We start from the raw sequence: 24,948 nt of genomic DNA on the forward strand, positions 1-24,948 counted from the left end.
CTCTGCCCATCCCAAGGATGAGAAAGAACTTCATTTTCCTGGATTGCCAGACTGCCACTTGGAAACAAATCCTAAATTTTACTAAATCAGGACAATTATTCACAGGAGGTTTGTTCACAGGACCAAATCCAGACACAAATATTTCCACAAATGCTGAATATTCCCAATGCCAAAGTTTGGCTGCAATGAAATCAGCAGCATTCCAAGGAATCACAGGAATCACTTCTTCAACCTCTGCTCTTCCACTGCACAAAAATTCCCTGAAATCCCATATAAACCTAGAAAATCAGGATTTATTATTTTTCCATTACAGGTGTAAAATACTTGGAGCATTCCCAACAATTCCCAAGAGCTGATGAACAACATAAGGATTCATTTGTCCCCTGAAAGTGTCAGGGAGGGAAGGGAGCAGTGACCCAGAATCTGAGAGCAAATAAAGATAATAAAGTGCATTTTAGAGGGGTGAATTTTCTGCTCCTGCACTGAAATCCAGCAGGGAATGTTGCAAGAAAGAGCAGAAGGAAAAGCAGGTTTACAGGAGGGAAAATAAGGGAGTTATGGGATTAAAAGGAAATGCTCCATTAATATGTCTCCTTAAATAACAACAGCCCTAACTCAGCCTATTCCAAGGGGTGACAACGTGACACTGGACCTGGAGATGCTCTTGGGAGCAACAAAACGACTTCCCAGGATAGTTTTTGGAGCCGGAATTGAATCAGAGATCAGATCTCCATATTTTAATGGGATCACTCCACTGGGAGCTGCTCAGCATTCCAGTCATTGTCTGGGATCCCATCCCAGGAGGTGCCAAACAAATCCAAAACAAAGAGCTTGAATGAATTGATTTTTCCTAACAATGCCATAATTGTTGGGATAGCTAATTAATGTTGGCTGCAGCCTGGAGCAGAGCCCTGGCTGTGCTAATTATGGAATTTTTAATCCATTCCCTCTCCTTTCACCTGTGGAAGGAGCTCCTGGAGATAGCAGGGAGTGAGAATTGTGGAGATGCTGCTGCTTCCCAACTCTTGTTTTTCATGCAAGCTCCAAGTAATGCTCCATGACCAGGATACCAGGAACACCCACAGGTGGATATCTCATTTTTCTAGCTCCTCCTTGACTTTCACCATAAGCTTTTTACTTCCCACATGCAATTCCCATTTTCTCAGGACTCAGCATCCAAGAATTTTAGGGATAAACTTCCAAACCAACACCTCATCTTGTCCCTTTCTCTGAAGCTGTGGAAAAAGCAAACAAAAATCCCCCAGGAGTGGGATGATGAAGGACTGAGCATAGATTCACATGGAATTCAAATGTGTATTTGCTTCCAGACATGGAAATTCAGAGAGAATACCAGGAAAGAAACTGGCTTGGCAGCAGGGACAGCTGGGAAAAACAGTATTTTGTTCACATCAATCCAACAATTCCCTAATTCACAGTTAAAAAGGTGAATGCCAGTGTTGCTCCTTCCAGTCCTTTTTTCCCACTCCCACACCAGCAGCTCTTCACATAAAGTACTCCAAGATCCCTCGTTAACATCCCCAATTATTTAATTTTTAGCCCAAATTTTCAAAGGGAAAGCTAGGCAGAGAGAGGAGCTGCTCATCCATGGATCACATCCACATGCCAACAGGTTTGAAAGATTGTAGGATGTGTAATTTGGGAAATGGGCCCTGGAATGCGCTGAATCCATGGAGCACATCCACATGGTCCTGGATATCCTCTATAAATGTTTTCTAACACTTGTGACCCAGTAATAATCCAAGATGGGACCGCCTCAAGCTCCTTTTCCTTCTCATTTATCCCAATTTTCCCTTTCCCAATATGGGATCCTTTGGATAGCAGATTGGATCCAGGTAATGTCACGCTCCGGGATGGGATTCTCCCATTGCACGGAGCTGATTAAGGGCATATTGCTATGGAATTCTGGAGGTCAACACTATAATTCAGATAAACAGGGGAAGCCATTCCGAGGTGCTGAATGATTTAAAACAGAATTCCCTGCCCAGTCATTCCTGGGTGCCACCTGTCAGAGTTTGGAGCCTGAGAAAATACCCAGGAATGAGCAGAATCCCAAGGCACAGCTCCACTCCACCAACCGCCGTAAGGAAGAAGCTGCTAATGGCTCCTCACTTGCTCCAGGGATTATGTCATAGCTCAAATTGTATTCCCAAGGAATGGGGTTACCACATTCCAGAGGAACGTGCTGGATACACACAGCAGCTTCCCAGGGCTGGAAACAACATGGGCAGCACAACAGCACAGGAAAGAAATAACCCGGTGGACACGCAGGGAAGTTTGCTCCAAGGATCCCTCCACCCAAGCCTCTCAATTTTCAGGTTTCTGGGAGAAGGGACATGCTTCCTTTGGTGACTCCAGAACAAAAATGTTCCACAGGGGGAAAAAAAAAATATCACAGAATCATGGAATGGTTTTGGGTTGGAAAGCAGCCCCAACACAATCACATTCTAACTCTTGTGCCATGGGCAGGGACACCTTACACTATCCCAGGTTGCTCCAAATCCTGTCACAACAGGCCTGGAAAAGACCAAGAAGATAAATTATAGAGCACAGATTCCTTTAACACCCTTTTCTAAGAGATTCCCACATTTCCAGGTGCAGATTTGCTGTCACAGATGCAGCTCCACTCACTGTGGTCCTCTGGTACTTCCCAGCTGTTTCCAGGGCCACCCCACATTCCAGACACATTCCAATCCTTAAAACCACACCTTCTTCTCATGCTGGGATAGGGAGATCTCACCAATCCTCAGATCCAACTTCCCAGATTAAAACCTTCCCTAAATTCTATATTTTTAGCACCGTATTTTAGACAAATCAACCAGAACATGAAAACTTCGGAAGATCCCAAACCATGACCAGTCCACACAAAACATTCCCCATGAAATCCAGAAGAAAACAAGATTTAGGACAAGACTGAGGCCGATCCATAAACCCAGTTTATTTGGAGAGTCAGCACTTCTCAAATCCACCCAATTGCACCATGGGGACTTGGAGCTGCCAGGGAATGTCACCTGTCAAGGCCACTTAGAGGGAGAGCAGCTCATCCCTGATGTTCCCATCCTGTAAATATTTCAAACAAAAACCAATTAACACCACTCCAGGCTGGAAAAAAAAAAGCTGCTTCGCTCTTCTCCCTCAGAAATAAACTTTCCAAACTCAGAGAAAACTGGAGGGGAGGAAAAACAAATTGGGCTTTGGTGCTTTTCCCTTCTGCCTGGATCCCTCCCGTTGCTCCTGAGGGAAAAGGGTGAAAACTCCAGGTTTCCACTCATTCCTTAAAATCCTGCTCATAAAATATCCTCAGCATCTTTCTCACTGATCCAGCTTTTCTCAGCACTGATCCTGAGTCCCTCCTTTCCATGGAATCGATAAGGTTGGAAAAGCCCTCTAAGGTTAGTGAGTCCAAGAAAAGGGAATGGAGCTGGGGAGGGTCTGGAGCACCAGGAGCTGCTGAGGGAGCTGGGAAAGGGGCTCAGCCTGGAGAAAATGAGGCTCTGGAAGAACCTCTCACTCTACAATTCCCTGACAGGAGGGTGGAGCCAGCTGGGAGTCAGGATCTGTTCCCAGGGAACAAGGATGAGAGGGAACAACCTCAAGTGGCACCAGAGGATATCCAGCTTGGATATCAGGGAAAAATTTATCCATGGAAGGAGCTGACAAGCCCTGGCATGGCTTTCTCAGGGCAGCGGTGGAATCACAATCGTTCCGAAAATGTGTGGATGTGGAACTTGTGAATATGGGCTGGTGGCTGGTTTAATGGCTGGACTCGATGATCTTAGAGACCTTTTCCAGCCTCAATGATTCCATGACTTCTTTGGCCCTCATCCACTTCCTTCTGCCATCTCCAAACCCTTTTGATTTCTCCCCATTTTCTTTTGCTTAATCTCCCCAACTGCTCTGATCCTACAGGAATGGGGACTTGTAGGATCATCAGCCACACCCAGGAAGGAGTGAGAGCACAGGGAACAGAATCCTGGAATGCTTTTGAAGAGACCTTAAAGCTCATTGCATTCCACCTCGATGACATGGTCAGGGACACCTTCCACTATCCCAGATTCCTCCAAGATGCATCCAACCTGTCCTGGAACGCTTCCAGAAATGGGACAACCACAGCTTCTCTCTGAAACCTGAGCCAGGGCCTCCCCACCCTCACAGGGAAGAATTCTTGTCCAACAGGTGAGATTCTTGCCCAGATCCCACTGTGCTGAGATCTGCCTGAGGGTTTTTTACCAGATCTCAGAGATCTCTTTTTTTCACAGATCTGCTCCTATCTTCCAGGCAGGAAAACCCAGGAATAGCAGTAAAATCATTTATCCCAAGTTTATGGAGGTCCAGGAACAGTAAAGACTCTTTGGATTTAATCAACTCCTAAAGGATTTGAAGGACATTCCCCAGGTATTCCAGGGATTGCTGGTATTCCAATTTAAGAGTATTTTCAAATGCCACCAGAGATTCCAGAACTGGGAAAAGAAATCCCTTCTGTTTCCCACTGTCTTGGCTGAATCCCCATTTGATCTCAGTTGATTTGAATATAAAAGGTTTTGTTGGCAATTTTGTAGGAATTTGTTTTGTTTCCCTTTTGTTTTCCATAAATAAAATAAATAATCCCGAACTTCATCCATGAGCACACACCGAAAGGAAAAGTCCCATCCAACCTTTTTCACTCAGCTGCCACATCCAATTATTCTCTGCAGGCCATGTGTCAGGAACCATCCCCTAAATATATGGAATATTGAAACAGCAGGAGAGTCAGGCTTCCAGCCCTTATCTCAACAGTGACCTGAATGAACTGGGAGCTGACTGGCTGGCAGAGCTGGAAGGAAGAAAGGAAAAAAACATTCCCTGAAAAATTTCTGACATTCATTTATTTTACTCTTCAGTAATCCATGGAATATCCAAGAGCATCTGAAGCTGCAAATGCTGACTCGAGCCAAATTCCAGGCTGGATGGGGCTCAGAGCAACCTAGGATAGTGAAAGGTGTCCCTACCCATGGCAGGGTTTCGAATTCCATGACCTTTAAGGTCCCTTCCAATCCAAACCATTCCACGACTCTGTGACTCTAAATTCCTTCTGAGTACTTCTTATCCAGGTTTTACAGGAAAAGCCACACACTAAAAATCCCTCAGGAATGTCAGTGACCCTTTTCATAGGATAAAACATCCTCATCTAGTGAGAAACTGGAAGTTTATAGAATTTCTCCTTCTCCCAACGCACCACATTTGCAACCAGCAACTCCAGAATTAATTTAAACTTTAAAATTGGGAAAATACCTCAATCCTACAGGATTCAATATTTGGGAAAAGTTTTTAAAACATATTGACAATAAACACACTCCTGCTCTGAATTCCAAGGATAATGCTGCTCCATTAAGTAGCCTGGCCACCCCGCTCCCATGAATATTTAAAGGAGGAAAAGCAAAGCATTAGGGAATGAGGCAGCCTGGAATGTGCACTAAGATCCCTGGGAAGGGAGGACAGGACAAAGGAAGCATCAGCACACCCAAAGTGGCCACTGTGATGTCCAGGACTGGGCTTTAAGAGGATGGAATGAGAAGGGAAAAGTCTTTTCTGATTTTCTGACACCACTTAGTGTGGAATGAGCCCTTCAGAACGGGCAGTGACTGACACAAAATGGGAAGTGGATCCATGGTGAGAATCCATTAATGGAAATGCAACAAAGAGGAAAATGTCCTTTCAGTTGAAAGGGAAAACTGGCTGGGAATCGTGGGATGGAATAACATGGGAAAAAAAATTGGAATTGATGTTTCCTACCATATGTTAACAGAAATCCAGAAAAATCTGGGAGCATGCTAAGGAAGGAAATAAAAAATAAAAAACAAACAAACAAAACAAAACAAAACAAACAAAAAAAACCATAAATAAATCTTAATTACTCCTTCCAGTGCCTAAAGGGGCTCCAAGAAACTGGAGAGGGACTTTGGATAAGGAGCGGAGTGACAGGACACAGGGAATGGCTTCCCACTGCCAAAGGCCAGGGATAGATGGGACACTGGGAAGGAATTATTCCCTAGGAGGATGGTGAGGAGCTGGAAAGAATTCCCAGAGGAGCTGGGGCTGCCGCATCCCTGGAAGGGTCCAAGGCCAGGCTGGACAGGGCTTGGAGCAACCTGGGATGAGGGAAGGTGTCCCTGCCCACTGCAGGGGGTGGGATTGGATGATATTGAAGGTCCCTCCCAATTCACACCATTCTGTGATTCTGGGATGCTCCAAAACAGGAAATCTAATTCCATGTCCAAATTCCCAATCATTGCTTCAGGCACAGGGTTGAGGCAGAGAGTGAAAGCAAGAGCAGTAACACAGAGCAACGTCTGGAATCATGGAATTGAAAGCTGGAAAAGAGCTCCAAGATCATCAAGTTCAAACCTCAGCCCAGCACCACCAACCATGTCCACCACTAATCCCTGTCCTCAAGTGCCAAATCCACACATCCACACATTTTTTGGACACTTCCAGGGATGTGACTCCCCCACTCCCTTAAGCAGCCCACTCCAATGCTTTACAACCCTTTCCAACATCTTCCCAATATCCAAACTAAAGCTCCCCGGCACAACTTGAGGCTGTTTCCTCTGGTCCTGTCCCTTATTCCCTGGAAGCAGAGCCCAATTCCCACATGATTCCACCCTCAAGGAGTTGTGGAGAGTGAGAAGGTCTCCCCTGAGCCTCCTTTTCTCCAGGCTGAGCCCCCTTCCCAGCTCCCTCAGCTGCCCCTTGTTGCTTCAGACCCTTCCCAAGCACTGTCCCCTTCCCTGGACATGCTCCAGACCCTTTTTCTTTCTTTGTTATGAGGGGCCAGAACTGATCCCAGAATTCCAGAACTGATCCCAGCTTCACTTCAGGGCCCATGACATGAGCCAACATAAAACAAGCTCCTGCTTCCATTAAAAAGCCCAGGGAAACCCCAGGCTGGAGATTTCCAGCCTTGCAGCAGCAGAGGTTTCCCATCTCGATTTCACTCTGGAATTCTTCACTACATTTTATTGCAGGGCTAGATGCTGTTCCCACAGCATCTGTGTGGGAATTAAGGACGTTCCATTCAGGAATGTCTCTAAGTCGAGACACTAAACAGCCCTGGAGAAGAGTACAGTGTTCCCTCAGGGAATGACAGCAATGTTGGGAGCACCCAAGAGAGGAGCTAAGGATTCCCTGTGCTAAGCCAAGGCACATGAGAGCTGGGCTGGAGCAGGGAGAAGGAGCAGGGATCCTACTAGGCAGGAAGACAGGGGAAAAAGGAAATGAAGGAAAAAAATCCAGGCACAGGATCCAGGGGTTTAAGTTACTGATGAGTCCAAGGGCCTGGAATGTCTTGGATGTGTCCAGAAAGTGAGGGGAGCAAACAAAGCCAAGTAGATGCTGCAGGGGCTGGAGACAGGCTGGGAGAAGAGGAAAGACTCAGGGGAGAACTTGGAGCACCTTCCAGTGCCTAAAGGGGCTCCAAATGAGCTGGAGAGGGACTTTGGATAAAGGATAGAATGCCAGGACAAAGAGAATGGCTTCCCACTGCCAGAAGGCAGTGTTAGATGGGATACTGGGAAGAAATCCTTCCCTGTGAGGGTGGTGAGGCCCTGGCACAAGATTCCCAGAGAAGCTGTGGCTGCCCCATCCCTGGAAGCATCCAAGGCCAGGCTGGAGCAATTCCAGGTCCTGGAGCTGTGTCCACTCCCAGCCCATTTGACACAGGGATGCTCCAGCCCTGAAGGGAGGCAGGAATAACTCCCCATGTAAACACAACCTCCTTTTGGAATTATTCCGGCAGCGGAGCGGCTGTTGGGAATCGCAAGCACTGGCACCTGTTTATCTCGAGGGGCCAGGCAATGCTTGGGAAGACATAAACAAGGATATCAAGTTCAGGATGCTTTTCCACAAAGCTGCTTTCCCCATGTTGTGTCCAGGCCATGGAATGTCTGTCACCCACGCCCTGCCCAGCCCCACAAGGAGAGTGGTGACAGTGGGAGAGTCGCTGGGGCTGGGCATCCCCCCGTTCTGGGGGCTGGAATTGCTCAGGAGCAGGGATCGCTTTACCAGCATTGTATGTCCTGGCTTTTCCTAAACCCCTTTGGCTTGACAAGTGCTTGTTCACTTCGTGCCCTGTCCTCACCTGTACTTCATAGGCCCCATCTTCCCCAATCCCAAAACCTGGGGAGAGGAGGGATGTGTTACAAATCCAATCATGCAGATGATTCCCAAGCTCTGCAAAGAAACTGCAAAGTCCAATCTGCCTAGGTGGATTTTATCGCTGATTCCTCCATGCCCAGAGGCAGCAGGAAGGGGCAGGGTCCCTGTGGGCTCATGATCATGAAATCATGGAATGGTTTGGGTTGGAAAAGACATTAAAGATCATCACATTCCAATTCCATCCTAAGGGACACCTTCCACTATCCCAGGTTACTCAAATTCCCATCCAACTTGGCCTTGGACACTTCCAGGGATAGGGCAGCCACAGCTTCTCTGGGTATTCCATTCTAGCACCTCACCACCCTGCCAGGGAAGAATTTCTTCCCAATATCCCATCTATCCCACCCTCTGGCAGTGGGAAGCCATTTCCCCTTGTCACATTCTAGAGGTAATTCCAAGATCCACTGGAATCATCTCTTTGTATCCTTCTTGAACTGGGATGGCCCAAAGCAGACCCTGGTAACCAGCACAGCCCCACCAGTGTCACAAAGAAATGTTATACCAGCCAAAATTCTGTGATTCCTAAGCCCCATTTTGGGGCTCTGGATTTACCAGGATCTGAAATCCTTTGGAAACAATGAATCTAAACACTCCAGAAAAAGATTTAGAAATTGATGAGAAAGTTTTTACAACTCCAGCAACCTGATGAAGGCCATCTTTTCCTAGCAAAGGGAACTATGGAATGGTTTGAGCTGGAAAGGACCATCCAGTTCCACCCCCATGCCATGGGCAGGGAATCGTGCACTATCCCAGGCTGCTCCAAGCCCTGTACACCCTGACCTTGGACACTTCCAGGGATCCAGGGGCAGCCGCAGCTTCTCTGGGAATTCCATTCCAGCTCCTCATCAGGAAGGATTCCTTCCTAATATACCATCGAACCCTGCCCTTCTTCAGCTTATCCACATTTATCCATTTCTTTAGGGAATTTCATCCTTCAAATATTCCCACTTGGGACTCAACTTCCCCTGGATGTCAGGAATGTCTCCAAAACCACCACTGACTTAGAACCACAATTTGTGAAGTGATATTTCCCTGATTAATTATTATTTAGACTCTTCATATTCAGGAAAGCGACTTCATTAACCCTATGGAAGGGAGGGTTAAAATTAAGAAAGAAATAAAAATCCAGCTTCCATACTGAAAGTCCATTAAGCCAGGAAAGGACCCAACTTTGGTGCTTCTAAACATCAATTATTCCAAAATAATTAATTAGCAGAGCTCTAACAATACATAAAATCACTCGCCTCTGACTCTTCTGATAATTTATGCAAGATTAAAGTATCGCTGTGGTTGCCTTTTCTGGTGCCTAATTCAGCATTTTCTTTTTCCTTATGGAAGCAAGACTCCAGATTTAACTGCTCTAATGCCCTTTTACAGTGTTTGCTGTAGTAAAATCTAACAGCCACTCCGGCAGGCGAGCCGGGAAATGATGGATCACGGAAGCTCAACGAAAGGGGAGCACCGTAAAATGCCCCAGTTAATGTGGAGAGAGCAGAGTAAATCTTGTTTTAAAAACAGAGAGGGATCTCTGATGGACTCGTTTCACCCCATCAAATTCCCTTTTGATTTGCTTCTTGATAAGGGAGAGCTCCACTCCTAGATTCCTGATAACAGGGAAAGCATTTGGAAGTCATCACTGCTAAATTAAGGTCACCAATCACTGCAAACACCTCAACCCAGCATGGAACGAACATTATTTGGGTGGTAGGTTGGGCTCTTCTTCAAAAGGAAAGAACTCTCTGCTTTTTTTAATCCCAAAAGGAGCATTTGACACTGATCCACCTGAGCCCTGGGATTCAAGTATGTTTTGCTATCCCAGAGCTGGATAAGGAATAGATTGGGAGCAGCTCCAAGGAGAAGGACTTGAGGGTGTTGGTGGATGAAAATCTGGACGTGCAGCATCCATGTGTGCTCACATCCCAGAAATCTCCCATATCCTGGGTTCATCCCAAAGCGTGGGCAGCAGGAAAGGGGGAATTCTAGGAATTCTGCCCCTCTGCCCTGCTCAGGTGAGACCCCCCCCCGGAATTCCACATCCAGCTCCAGGATCCAATATCATGAGGACATGGAACTGCTGGAGCAAATCTAGAGGAGGCCACAGAGATGCTCCAAGGGATGGAGTCCATCTGCTCTGGAGCCAGGCTGGGAGAGCTGGGAATGCCCAGCCTGGAGAAAAGAAAGCTCCAGGGAGATCTCAGAGCTCCTTCCAGTGCCTAGAGGGGCTCCAGGAGAGCTTGAGAGGGACTTTGGATAAGGATGGAGGGACAGGACACAGGGAATGGCTTCCCACTGTCAGAGGGCAGGGAGAGATGGGAGATTGGGTAGAAATTCCTCCCTGTGAGGATGGTGAGGAGCTCGGATGGAATTCTCAGAGAAGCTGTGGCTGCCTCATCCCTGGAAGTGTCCAAGGCCATGCTGGACAGGACTTGGAGTAATCTGGGATAGAGGAAGATGCCCCTGCCTATGGCAGGGGATTAGAACAGGAATTTAAGACCCTTCCAAAAACCATTCTGTGATTCCATGGAAGAAAAGAAAGTTTGATGGCACATTCCACCCACTCACCCTTCCCTGGGCCCTCTCTGCCCCATCCAAGGACAAGATGTCGCAGGACATTTTCTGGTGCCGTGAGGAACAACACGGAGTTTCCCATCGCAACCAGCACTGCAGTTTACAGCCCACACTAAATCTCCAGGAATTCCCGTGCCCTTTTCCAATGGAGAGCCCCCGAGGGCAGCTTAAGGGCCGATAACATGTGGGATCAGCTTTGGAACCGATCCCATCCACACATCCACACAAAATCCCCACATGAGACCGCTCCCAACACTCCAAAATAGAAACAGCCCCCCGAAAATCGCAGGCGTGAGGATTATCCAGAGGCACAGGGGAGGAGGAAACGTTCCTTTAACTCGAATTTCCTGAGGGATGACTGCAACATTCCCATTGACAAGTGAAATCAAGGCATTTCCCCATCCCTCAGGCTGAAGCAGAAACTCCGGCAAAGCTGCTGGAACAGCAGAGTTTTGTAGGACTCGGGAGATGGTGCCGAGTCCACAAATCCCTTATTCCAGGTGCACTCTGGCATCTGTTCCATATTCCGAGGGATTTTACTCATTTCCAGTGCTTTGTAGAGCACACGGAGCAATCCAGCAAGACCTGGAATGAACGGCTTAACTTGGCTCAGCAGCCAGGGAGAGGAATTTCCCTACGATGCTTCCGAGTCATTACAGGGAAAATCAAATGGGAAGATTTCCAAGAGAAAATTAAAGAAAAATAAAGGTGTAAACCGGGATTTGGGAAAGAACAGGAAGCAGAAAGCAGAACTGAGAAATCTACACAGGTTTTACAGGGAATTGAGCATCTGCCAGGGCGGGATTTTGGGAATCCTGACAGAGCAGTGGAGGATACTCCGATCATCCATGCCGACATCAGTAATTCCAACTGTGACCATGCTGGGAATACCATCAGACAGTTTATTAAGTGGGAGAAAATAGTAAAAGGAAGAAAAAAAAACCAGGGAAAAGGGACTCATTGTCACTTTTCAGTTACAGGGCATTTTTAAGTACCTTAAACACCCACTTTTATTTTCCTTATTTTTTTTTCAAAGCCCAAGGAAAGACAAGCAGAGGGGTAGGAGGGATCAGCCCTGAAATTCTGCCCAATTCCAACCAGCAGGTGCAAACCTGATTTAAAAGCTTCATTTTTGGTTGGATTAGGAGACTCCTAAAGGTCCATTCCAAGCCAAAGCATTCCATGGACAAATAAATATCTGTTTCCAAAACACAGATTTGTTTCCAAGAGTGTGGAGTGACAGGATAAGGGGGATTTGCTGCAAGCTGAGGGTAGGTTCAGATGGGATATTGGGCAGAAATTCTTCCCTGTGAGGGTGGTGAGGTCCTGGTTGCCCAGAGAATTTGTGGATGCTTCATCCCTGGAAATATTTAAGTCCAGGCAAGCCTCCAGGAGGCCAAACGAGGAGTTCAGCACCTACTGCTCTCTTTCCCATTTTCTTTTCCCCTCTGTTTTTTTTTTTTTCCCTGTCTATTTTAGTTCTGCACTGTGCCATCCCTGAAAGGTTTGGAGTCTTACACAAAGCCCCCCACAGACTTGGAAATATCAAGGGTCAAAGCCAATGGAAGGATCTCATCCATCCCCAAAGGCAAGTATTTTTGCTATTAGTGTATAAATAGACTATTCCCAAAGAGCTGCTGGCTACCAATGGAGTTTCCCAATCCAACAGAGCTGGAGCTGCACAGGAAAGGCTCTAAAATTGGGATTGAAGTAAAAATATTGAGGTAAAGCTACCTAAAACAGGGATTGAGAGGCGACTGATTAAAACATGGAATGTTTTGGGTGGGAAGGGACCTTCAAAATCATCTCCTTCCACCCCCCTGCCATGGGACACATTCCACTGGACCAGGCTGCTCCATGTCCCATCCTACCTGGCCTGGAGTATTTCCAGGGATGTGGCTTCCAAAACAAATTGTGTGCAGGTCAAATTCTACAGGGAAAGACGCAGGAATTGTCACCTTCAGGACCCCTCATTTCCCTTTAGATGTTCCCTCTGTCACAGGCCCCGATTTCCCCAATCCCAAATCCAACACCTACATGGGAATGCTTCCTAAAGGCAAGGCCCATCCCCTCGCTCCCAGCAGGCTGTTATTTTTAAAAGAGGGCCCTGCAAAGAGAATTCCCAATCCTGGCTCCATGCCTGCAGCTCCTCTTGCAGCTCGGGACAAGTCACCTGGAAATGCCAAGTCAAGGCGGAAACCCAAAACCGTTACTTACGACCGCTGACGTAACTGGGGCCGGCAAAGAGCCAAGAATTTGAACTTTTCCCAATTCCTGAAGAAGTGAGGAGCCACCTCACCAGCCACACTCCCCCCCCTGGTTCCCAAGGACAAGCCAGAGGAAAGAGAGCTGGCAATGGAATGATTTCTGGGCAAGGTCAAACCTAGGTGGGACAGAGGAATGACAGAGAGTGGTGACCTTGGAAGGGTTTGGAATAGCTGGAAGGAATTTGGGAAAATGGGAGTAACAATGGAGAGAAGAAAAAGATGTGATGAACTCTGAGGAGTTGTGTGTGTGATCCAAGGGCTTCCCTGAGGGAAGGGATCAAGAGCTTAGCTCAGCCGTAACGCGATCAGAGGCGTCTCTTCGAAGAGCAGCAAAACCTCACACAACTCAGATGAAAAATAAAATAAATATAAAATAAAACACAAAACAAGGGGGAAAAAAAAGCCTCCAAAATTCCCTCAATTGCTGCCCCACTGGGAATCGACCTGCTGGAAGCATAAAGAAAAAAAAAATAGGAGAGGGCATAAAATCCAGGGCTGAGATTTTCAGAGCTGCCAGAGGGATCCAAACACCCGGTGTCGATAAAATTATCAGCAGCTGAGCATTCAGATGCCAACCATAACTTGCTCCTCACCATTTACACCCCCTTTACTTGCTCGAGTAATGCAAAGCAGCTCCTGCTACTTTTGCCTCCAGTGTTTTTCCAAGCAAACACTCCTTGCCCATCCTGACCCCCTCATGTCACATCCTGTGGAGAAAGGAGGAGAAAAATGTGGGTTTAGGGAATTTTTTGGAGGGTGATTATGTAAGTAAAGAGTTGGAGAACCTTCTGCAGACGCAGGGTGAAGTGGGTTTTCTGAATCCTGTGGGATTTCTCTTTAGGAAGATGGGAAAATAAACAGCATTCCTTCTGTCTGGCAGTTTCAACACTGGTGTGGCAACACAGGAAAAGCAGGAAGCTGGTAACACAAACCACTGGTTTATCTCAGTCTGGAGCAGGAGAAAGGGGAAGATAAGCAGGGAAGGAATATTTTCAAGGGAAGCAACACAAAACCAGGTTGGATGTAGTGGATCCAACAAGGATGCGCTCCCAAATTATTCCTCCTTTGGCCATGGAGTTGCAAAGCCACAGATGGGATGTTCCAACAATCTGCCATCTACTTAAGGAGAAAGAAGGAAGGTTTAGTGGGATATTGGGAAGGAATTCTTCCCTGGGAAGGTGGTGAGGAGCTGGAATAGAATTCCCAGGGAAGCTGTGGCTGCCCCTGGATCCCTGGAAGTATCCAATGCCAGGTTGGACAGGACTTGGAGAAACCTGGGATAGTGGAAGGTTCCCTGCCTATGGCATGGGGGTGGAATTGGATCATCTTCAAGGTCTCTTCCAACCCAAACCATTCTGGGATCTAAATTCCAGGATGAACCACTCACTTCTCCCAGGAAAAAATATAAAAGCTCCCTAGAAGTTCCTTTAATACTTCTAAGTATTAAAGGGAGGAAAAAGGAGCAGGAAAAGGGAGCCAGGCTTTGAACTCAGACAGAACAAGTTAATCTTTGAGGTCCCTCCCAACCCAAATCCCAACCCACGATTCCAAGTTCAACTCAAGTAGGACACAACAGGTCTCAAACGGAACCATCCAACCCAGCAAGCACCGAATTATTTAAGGAACAAACACAACATAAATAAGGAAAAGTCCCTGGAGAATCTCCCTCCTGCTCTCTCCATCTCCTGCTTCCAGCCAGCTGTGACCGTGCCGAAGCAATCCCAGAGCAGCCCTGCCTGGAAGGGGACATTACAGAGGTGGAAAAGACACAGAGGAGCCTCTTTGTAATATTCCATGATCCCCCCAGGCGAGGCGCGGAGCCGGCGCTGCTGAACGCTGCACTTTTGGATTCAATTAAAGTGATTATCTGTTGTGCCAAATAAATTGTGTCCAGCATCTATCCTGCAGGATTTTACACCTTCAGCCTCATTATTCCCTAACTGTTTCCTCCTGTTTATGCTCTCTCCAATTAAATTGCTGATAATATGAGCCAAAATAAAAAACGAGCGCACCTTGTCCGGAGAAAATTGATTCCCTTTTTTTCCTGCACCGGGCGATTGCCAGGTTTTATATACTCTGTTCCTGGCGATCATTAGTAATTCAATTTTCTTTTTATTAGCCCCCTTATCTGCTGAGCAATATAGTGGCAGAGCTGACCTCTTTCGCACGGGTAAATGTTTAAAATCTTTTCCCTGATTAATTTTGCCAGTTAAGGAAAAGAGGAGAAATGATCCGGCTCTTTGCCATCACAATGAATAAAGCTTAATGTTGATTGTGATGGAATTTCTAATGCCAAGGAAATTGATTGAACGCAGCAATTACCCCGCAATAGGAACTCCAGGGAAATGGGATGGTTTTCTCCCTGGCCGTAGCCTTTTGGTTATTTAAAACAATCCAATTTGCAAGGATAATTATATATTAGTGTTTTATCTGCCACCGGGAATGAACATGGGAATTTTGATACTGGCCCGGCATTAGCAGGTTATTGCTGCAAATTACTCCAGATCTGCTTTCTTTCACATACAGATGAAATTAGGCCATCAATAACCAGAAAAAGGTGGACTGAGGAGATGGGAAAGGCACGAGTGCCCTCTGCAGGGCTGTGTGTGCTTCCCAAAATCCCCAATTCTCCTGGAAAAGCCCCCGATTCTCCTGCAAAAATCCCAATTTTCCCAATGTACCATGCAGTCTTCACTCCCATTCTCCACATCTGTACATTTTCCACATCTCTGACATTAAAATGAAATAGAAACAAAAAAAAACAATAAATCTTCATTTGAAGCACTTATTCCTAGTTTTTCCCAAGGAAAAAGCCCTGGGAATAAGAAATGACAGCTCGGATGCCCAAGCAGGCCAAGGAATGGTGAAGAAAAGTTCCCAACTACCAGAACTCAGGTGTCTGTCATCAAAAACTAGGCTGGGAATAAGCCTCATCCTGCAAAAAAAAATCTTAAATAGATAAGAAAAAGCTGTTGGAAAAACGTAGGTTTCCCATATCCTCTGGCATGGGACTTTTAGGATGGGAAAAGCAGGAATAGCCCACTGTTATCACACCTGGATTGGTCAAACCTTACTTAGAAGTTGGCCTGTTCCCTCAAAACCAGTGAGAATAAGATGCCATCCCTGAACTTTTGGGAATATTCCATCTTCAGTCTGGAGAAAATGGATAAAGGATTCCCAAAGTGATGGGAAACATGGACAAAAAGCTCATTTGGCATTTAGACTGGCTGGGAGAGCTGGGAATGTCCAGCCTGGACAACAGAAGGATCCAGGCAGACCTCAGAGCTCCTTACAGTGCCTAAAGGGGCACCAAGAAAGCAGAAGAGGGACTTTTGGACAATGACCTGAAGTGCCAGAATACAGGGAATGGCTTCCCACTGCTAGAGAGCAGGGATAGATGTGATTTGGAAAGGAATTCCTGTCTGTGAGATTGGGAAGGTTCTGGAAAGGAATTCCCAGAGAAACTGTGGCTGCTCCATCCCTGGAAGTGTCCAAGGCCAGCTTGGATGAAGCTTGGAGCAAGCTGGGATAGTGGAAGGTGTTCCCCCCATGGCAGGGTGCTGGAATTCCACGATTTCCAAGGTCCCTTCCCACCCAGACCATTCCATGGTTTTAACCAACACAATGGCACCCAAGACCTTGATGATCCTCACTGGTTCTGCACCTTTCCTCCTGGATAAGGAAACAACCACTACCTTTTATCCCTCTTCCATCCCATCCCTGAGCCTGACCTGGAACTTCCTTCTTGCTCCACCAGCCCATTGGAAAAAAACTTCCATTTGGGACACACTCCAACATCTGAGCAGTTATTAAACATTTCACTTAATCAAGTATGCTGGAATTAATTTATAAGAGCTGCAGGTGGATCCCTCATCTCAGGTGGAACAGCACAAATAATCCCAAGGAAATTCCTACTAATCTGCCACTTCTCATCTGCTCTCTGATCCCTAAATAAAAGCAATTCCCACAGAGGGAAGTACCTCTGGACAGAGCATTGGCAAACACCAATCCCAGTTCAAGCCTCAGCAATGGCTGGAAGAGCTTCCCTACTGACGAGACCAAATAGAATCATTTGGGTCCAAGAAGGGAATTGGAAAGTTAGGAGACAAGACCAGGACTTGGGAAAAGCAGGACCAATGTCTTGGTGTGGTTCACAGAGCTGTGTCACAGATCCCAAAATCCTGTGGAACAGGACAAACAGGAAACCAGCTAGGCTGTGTCACCACAGGCCCCACATCCCCAGCTTTTTCAGACACACTGCCCTGCAGGAAATTGGGAACGTTCCTTCCCTCTGTATTTCCCTCCAGTGTGATCCCAGAAATGGATCCACCTCCCTGCTTCATTCCTGATCCCAGTATATCCCAGTAACCCCATTTACTTCCCTCACACCTGTCCAAAGAGAAATGGAAAAGACTGGAAATTCCTCCACTTTGTGGTGATTAATATCCACAATATTCTGCTGGGACTAATATCCACACTTTGCCCCAAAAGAAACCAAAACAACCTCCCCAAAACCTCTTGGATAACCTGTGAGCCAGGAACTGAATCCACAAAACTTCATTTATCCCCCAGCTCCCTGTGGAACCAGAAGACAATGGCACCACACCCATAATTATACATTTAGACAGAACACAGGGAATGTGGGAGTTGTCCCAGTCCCTGTGAGCATCCAGGATCTCCCAGAGTTGGGAATATCCCTGCCCCATCCATCACCCAATAATCTTTTCCTACTAAACCTGGGGAAAAAAAGAAAACCATGGAGTCCTGGAGCACACAGAGGAACAGCCCTGGAATAATTCCACAGCTTTCCATATTTTAAGAATATTTTTTTTTCCATATTTTAAGAATATTCCAACACATGAAGCTGCAAATCTCTGCCTGGGATTGAAGCTCTCCAAGAAAAATCTTGAAGTACAAAAGGATTCAAATCCAGAAAGCCAATTTTAGTCAAAGGGAGCAAATCCAAAATTCACTAAGGGAATTTCAAGGAAATCTGGGCTCTTCCTGAACTTCTCTGCAAAGGAGAAGGTGCCACACAGAGAAGCATCTGCCAGGAAAAGTTGGATAATTGGATCCACTTTGGAGGGGGGAATGAACTCCCTGCTCCCACAGGGTCACTTCCAGACCTATTCTCTTTTTCTCCTCCCATTCTCCAACGTTCTTTATTTGACAACTTTCCAAAGCCTGGATCAAAACCACATTCCTGCTTTATTTTCTCATTCCTATCCAGTTAAAATCAAGATTTCAGTACGGGAACATTCCCTTCAATCAAGGAACTGGGATTCCAAAAAAAGCTGAAATCCCTGGAATCATCACTGCCTCAATTCCCTCCGAGGTTAAAATGCTGTAGCAATCCCAAACTGCACTGCGTCTCCAGAGCTTTCTGCCTTTTCATGGAATGATTTGGGTTAGAAAACTCAAAGATCATGGAATTCCAACACCCCTACCATGGGTTGGGACACCTTCCACTATCCCAGGTTGCTCCAAGCCCCTCCCACCTGGCCTTGGACACTTCCAGGGATGCAGGGACAGCCACAGCTTCTCTGGAAATTCTAATCCAGCACCTCACCACCCTCCCAGGGAAGAATTCCCTCCCAATTTCCCATCTAACCCAGCCCTCTGGCAGTGGGAAGCCATTCCCCTCTGTCCTGGCACTCCAGCCCCTTGTCCAAAATCCCTCATCCAGGAAAACTCAGCAACATCTCAATGGAGCTGTCTGAACACAAAATAATCCCAAATATAACTGGAGACAAATCACAGCTATAACTGATCCAAAAGCCCTCTCCCAAATCCAGCAATTCCCACAGGGAAAATGTGCCTTATATCCATCTGAAACAACTAAATCCCGGGGGGGAAAGCCTTTTATCCACAAAAATATCCCTATGGAACAGAAGAACCAGACTTAGAGCCACCAACACCCCAACAACATTCCAGACACCTGGAGGTGCCACTCTGATTTCTAAGTTCTGCTCCAAGGAAGCAGGACATGGATGCAAATTCCCTGTTCCCAAACATGATGGATTCAGTATTCTACTAATTATTGGTGTTTTAAGCAAATCAGATCCAAAACTGGACACAGTACTGGGATATAGGTGAGAGATTGTGTGTTCCTACCTCTGCCAACCTCTTCCTTCTTGGTAAACCCTCCTGAAAATCCAGGAAAACCCCAGGAAAAGCAGGAAACAGCTTTTGTGTGGTGATACCAAAAGACAAGACGGATATGGAATCAAACTTCTCCTCAATGTTTGCTCCAGGACCAACAACGCCTCCAGGAGGATGTGGCAACACACTCCCAAATCCAAGAACCCTTGGAATCACTCCACCGAGTCAGTGAGCCCTTGGAATGCCTGCTCCTACCTTCCTTGGTGGCCACCTGTGTCCTGGTCGCTGGCATCCGGCAGAGCCGGTGCTTGGAAATCTGCACCAGGCCCCGGGGCGAGGAGCGTTTCGCCGTAACCGAAGGTTTTCCCCGCATGGAATTTCTCCTCCGGAGGTGGAAGCGGCTCTTCAGAGCTGTGGTGGGAGAGATGTTCTTCTTATCTGTGGAGAAACTAGGAAAGGGAATGTCACACGGTTAGGAGGGAGCAGGGAAGTGACCAAAGCACTCCTGGTGTCCTTCTCCAGAGCTCTGAGAGGAGTCAAATCCCACCAGGATTCTCCTCTGGCTGAGGCGGAGGAGGAGCTCTGAACAGAAAATTCCAAGGAAATGGGCAAATGTGAGGAATTCCTGGCAAGGAACAGATGGGAGAATGAGGTGTTTGACAGCCAAACTTACTCATTGTCTTCTGCTCTGCAGATGTGAGGGACTGAATCATGGAATCATGGAATTGTTTAGCTTGGAAAAGACCTCTGAGATCGTCAAGTCAAAGCATTTCCCACCACTGACCATGTCCCCAAGATGACATCCACAAGGATATTAATCCCTCCAGGGATGGGGATTGCCAATGCCTGACACCCTTTACGGGAAGGAATTTTCCCAATATCCAAACTGAACCTCTCCTGGAGCACTTTGAGGCTGTTTCCTCACATCCTGTCCCTTGTTCCTTGGGAGATCCTGATCCCTCCTGGCTTCACTCTCCTGTCAGGGAATTCAGGGAGCCAGAAGGTTCACCCTGAGACTCCTTTTCTCCAGGCTAAGTTCTCCCAGCTCCCTCAGCTGCTCCTGATGCTCCAGACCCTCCCCCAGCTCCATTCCCAGCCCTGGACAAGCTCCAGATCCTCAATATATTCCCCCCAAGATTTGAGGAGCCTCAGCAGTGCCCAGCACAGAAGAATGATCCCTTCCCTCTGCCCTGGTTCTGCTGGAATTTACCAAGCTGTGGGAGGTCACCCTGAATTGCCAAAAAATCCCAAATATTCCCAGCTTCTCCAGGCTGCTCCAGAGTGGTTTTCCCAGCAAAATCCACCCACTGATAGTTTTCCAGGCAAAGCAGGAGGGCAAGGTAAGGATGGAAAGCTGCTAGGTTTCCTGAAGATATCTGGGAAACAGAAGCAGGAATTAACACAACAATTATGAGAGTTTGAAATTAAATCAAGGAAAGTGCAGCTTTCTTTGCAGAGTGAGGAAGTGGTGGTGACTACAGGGATTCACAGGATCCAGCTCTGGATCACCCAACATCAGGAGGATGTGGAACTGCTGGAGCAAATCCAGAGGAGGCCACAGAGATGCTCCAAGGAATGGAGTCCCTCGGCTCTGGAGCCAGGCTGTGAGAGCTGGGAATGTCCAGCCTGAGAAAAGAAGGCTCCAGGGAGACCTCAGAGCCCCTTCCAGTGCCTACAGGGGCTTCAGGAGAGCTTGAGAGGGACCTGGGACAAGGGATGAAGGACACAGGGAATGGTTTCCCGCTGCCAGAGGGCAGAATTAGATGGGATATTAGGAATGAATTCTTCCCTTGAAGGGTGGCCCTGGAATAGAATTCCCAGAGGAGCTGTGGCTGCCCCATCCCTGAAGTGTACAAGGCCAGGCTGGACAGGGCTTGGAGCAGCCTGGGATAGTGGAAGGTTCATAGAAGGGGTATGGAATTCCATGATTTTTAAGATCTTCCAACCCAAACATTCCATGATTCCATAAATCCTCCAGCACACAACAACCCTCAGTGGAATTCCTCTCACAGCCACAACTTGACATGAAATCCACGAACACAAAATCCAAACCAACTTACCCCACGTTCCCTTTCCTCTTGATGATTTTTGTCCGACTCTTCACTTTGTAACTGGACAGTGAAGCCTCTCCAAAGGATTTCATCCCACTGGGAACAACAGACGCTGTGCTCAGAGCTGGGACAGAGGTGGATTGAGGGATATTTGGGGCTGGAGGCTTCTGGTCCTCAGATCTCCACTGGAATGCTGACTTGGAAGTAGAAGGCAAAGTCTGCAAGCTGGAAGCTTTCCATTTATATTTACTGGGAGAAACCCCCAGCTTGGATTGCAATCCCAACTTCTTTACCTTTGTTCCCAAATCCGCTTTGGGGGAGATTTTAGCACCTTTGTCTGTTCCTGCAATGCCCTTCTTGGAATTTTCGGCTCGAGGGCTCGCCCACCTCTTCACAATCCGAGAGTTTTTCCCAGGGTTTGCCACCCATGTGTAGTTATTTTTCCTGAATTTCTGAGATTTGCTGGAGATGTGTGCTGAGGCAGCTTTTTGGAGAGCAGGAGCTTTGGGAATTACAAGAATTTTGCTCTTCACTGGAGTCACCCCAGCCTGAGCAGGTGGAGAGGGCATCTCAGCATTCCCAAAGAGTTTGGGATGTAGGGAAGCACCCCAGACTTCCTCACTAGTCGGATGCCCTGGAGAGGGTGGTTCTGCCTTGATCCGTGCAGAGTGCTGGGCTGGCTCCTGACCTGGCAATTCCAGAGGTTTTTGTGGCTCTGACTTCAGCGCCACGGCACTCTCACTGCTGCTTCCAGAGGTGGAAAAGGAGCTCCCAGCTCCACTTCCAGGCAGGCACACAGTCCTTGATGTGGAACTGAACGAAATGGATAGGGAAGGTCTTCTCTCTTCCTTCTGGAGAAGAGATTTCTGAACACTTCCATCTGCCGAAGGAGCCACCACCGCTTCCCGCCCAGAAAAACCACCATAAGGACCCACATTTTCCTGGCCAGCCCTTTGTGGCACCTGGATATCCACAACAATGTTCCCATCTGTGGTGAAGTCCACATGTCTCTCTGGGGATGATTCTGGTGGCTCAGGAGTCTGGCTGTCCCCAAGGCTCCCAAAACCCTGGGAGGAAGTGCTGGAAGCACTTCCAACATCATACCCTGATCCTGGCAGCCTGTTGTCCAGGGAGTATTTTTTCCTCCACAAGTGAGTCTGGCGTGGGTGGAAATTCCTGGGAGCCTGCTGGGGGTATCTAGTGGAAAAGGCTCCTCTCCTGGTGTAGCCAGGCTGGTGGGGGTTGTTCCACCTCAGAGGAGCCGATGACGCCGGACGCGGGACATTCCCATGCATGTTCCTGTGGCTGTTGATGAGACCTGTGGAAGAGAAGACAGAGCATTAATTCCCTGATCCCATGGGAATATGAGAGCAACACAGAGCAGCTTTACCTTGTGCTGGAATTGCATCATCACTGGGGTTTTGGATGAGCCAGGGTGGAAGGAAAAGTTATGGACTCACAGCACCCAGGAATGGTTTGGGTTGGAAGGGACCTTCAAGAACATCTGGTTCCCTACCATATCCTTGGGCTCTACAAGTTGCTCCAAACCCCATTCAATTTGGCCTTGGACGCTTCCAGGGATCCAGGGGCAGCCACTGCTTCTCTGGGAATTCAATTCCAAACCCCTCACCATCCTCACAGGGAAGAATTCCTTCCTAATATCCCATCTATCCCTGCATTCTGGCAGTGGCAAGCCATTCCCTGTGTCCTGACAGATCCTGATCCCACCTGACTCCATCTTCCTGTCAGGGAATTTTAGGGAGCCAGCCTCCTTTTCTCCAGGATGAGCCACCCAGCTCCCTCAGCTCCTCCTGATACTCCAGACCCTTCTCAAGTTCCCTTCCTCGCTTCCCTTAAAGCAGCAACAAGGACACTCCAAGGTTTTGCTGTTGTGTCCCTCTGGAAGCCACCACCTCTTCCTGGTGTTTTGATCCACCAACATCCCTGTAAATTCAGGAATTTGTGTCCTTGTCCAGCCTCAGTGTTTAGAAAACCTTTCCCATGAGTGATTCCCAAAGGAATTTGGAGCCTGGTATTTCAGGCAGTTTTTCCTTCACCGGGGTCACGGCGAGCTGCCGGGAGAGCCGTGTCAGCACATTCCTCATGGAAAAGCAAGGACTGTTTTCCTCTCTCTCATGTAGGAGCTCCTGGAGAAGCAAATCCCAAGTCCTGAGCAGAGATTGTGGCCTCACAAATGAGGAAAATTTACTTTGAAGGTTAAAAATAGAGGGAACTGGCGCTAAAATAAACCCTGCTGCTTTCCAGAGCTAGGGAAGGGCACATGGATAAACATTCCAACTCTGTGCTCCCAGCCCAGGGCTGTGGAATAGGGAAAAGCCCCTTCCCAAAGCCAGGAGAGTCCCAGACCCTGCCAAGAGCAACACTGTGGGAATTCCCAGATGTGGGGACCCTAAAATCCCCCTTTACTCCATGGGCCTTTCTACCTTTTCCCAGCACCCCCTGGATCACTTCCCTCTTCTCCCAAAACTCCTGAGTCCTCTCTTTTCCTCTCTCCTTCCTTATCCCAGCACACTGGGATCTTCTCCATCCCCATCCCACTCATACTCCCCCCCAAACCTCCCCTAAAATTCAACATCCTTTTCACAGCTTGTCCCTCCCCCACCAACGACTTCTCAGGTCCCATCACAACCTGTCCCACCACAGATTCCCAAAATTCCTTTAAAACACCACGCCACCCTCCAAGATGCCCAGATTTCCCCTTATCCCTCCTCCAGGTTCTTTCACATTCCTCCCAGCCCCCCTCCTCGCAGCCGCTCCCTGTTTTCCGACCCCGTCCTCTTTTCCTCGTCCCCCATTCCCTTTTTTCCCCGCTGATCCCTTCACAACCTGGAGCACTCAGATCTCCCGGCACAGCCGCTCCCATTCCCGGATCTCCCCGATTCCCGCACTCTGGAGCACTTGGATCCCCCGGCACAGCCTCTCCCACTCCCGATCCCCCCGATTCCCGCACTCTGGAGCACTCGTATCCCCCGGCACAGCCTCTCCCACTCCCGATCCCCCCGATTCCCGCACCCTGGAGCACTCGTATCCCCCGGCACAGCCTCTCCCACTCCCGATCCCCCCGATTCCCGCACTCTGGAGCATTCGGATCCCCCGGCACAGCCTCTCCCACTCCCGATCCCCCCGATTCTCGCACCCTGGAGCACTCGGATCTCCCGGCACAGCCGCTCCCGTTCCTCCATTCCCGCAGCGCTCCCGCACGGCACCGCGGCGCCGTGACGTCATCAACCGGCGCCACCCGCCGCCAACGGACCCACATGAGCGCTCCTGATCGGTCACGTGACGTCAGCGACCGTTGCCTGGCAACGGGGACGGGACAGTGCGGCCTAAACTGAGGACTGGGCTGGGCCTGGTGTTGAGCTGAACTCAGCTCGGCCTGGTTGTCCCCGGCCTTTGTCCCCGGCCTGGGATAGCCCGGCTGTCCCCTGTTCCCATCTCAGACTGGTTCAACTGTCACCAGTCACTCTTCCCATCTCCTGGTCCAACTGTCACCAGCCCCTGTCCTCATCTCAGCCTGGTCCAAAGTCCCTGTTCCTCCCCGAAAGGAATGAGGGATTTGTCTTTACAAACAAGCTGTGGGTCTGCTGGTAGATAAGACTAGCACTGAGAGATAAAAGAAACAATGGGAAGAACATTCCACTGGTTGATGAATGGGGAAAAAAGCTATTTGCCTTTACAAACAAACTGCAGGTTTGCTGATAAATGAAACTGGATATTGAAAGATTAAA

The 24,948-nt window shown here is 48.0% G+C and overlaps 1 protein-coding gene across 1 annotated transcript in view; it reads right to left on the minus strand.

Annotated features, from left to right (window-relative positions):
- Positions 1-24,402, minus strand: part of ZC3H3 (zinc finger CCCH-type containing 3) — a 131,283-nt gene extending 106,881 nt beyond the window's left edge. Inside the window, exons 1-3 of the mRNA XM_062492250.1 lie at positions 24,357-24,402; positions 21,209-22,517; positions 19,404-19,597 (exon numbers count right to left, since the gene is read on the minus strand). Coding sequence (XP_062348234.1) covers positions 19,404-19,597; positions 21,209-22,517; positions 24,357-24,402 — 1,549 coding nt within the window. The remainder of the gene's footprint in view (positions 1-19,403; positions 19,598-21,208; positions 22,518-24,356) is intronic.
- Between the last annotated feature and the right edge of the window lie 546 nt (positions 24,403-24,948).

This window comes from Cinclus cinclus, chromosome 1 (genome assembly GCF_963662255.1).
Source record: "Cinclus cinclus chromosome 1, bCinCin1.1, whole genome shotgun sequence".
Taxonomy (NCBI): domain Eukaryota; kingdom Metazoa; phylum Chordata; class Aves; order Passeriformes; family Cinclidae; genus Cinclus; species Cinclus cinclus.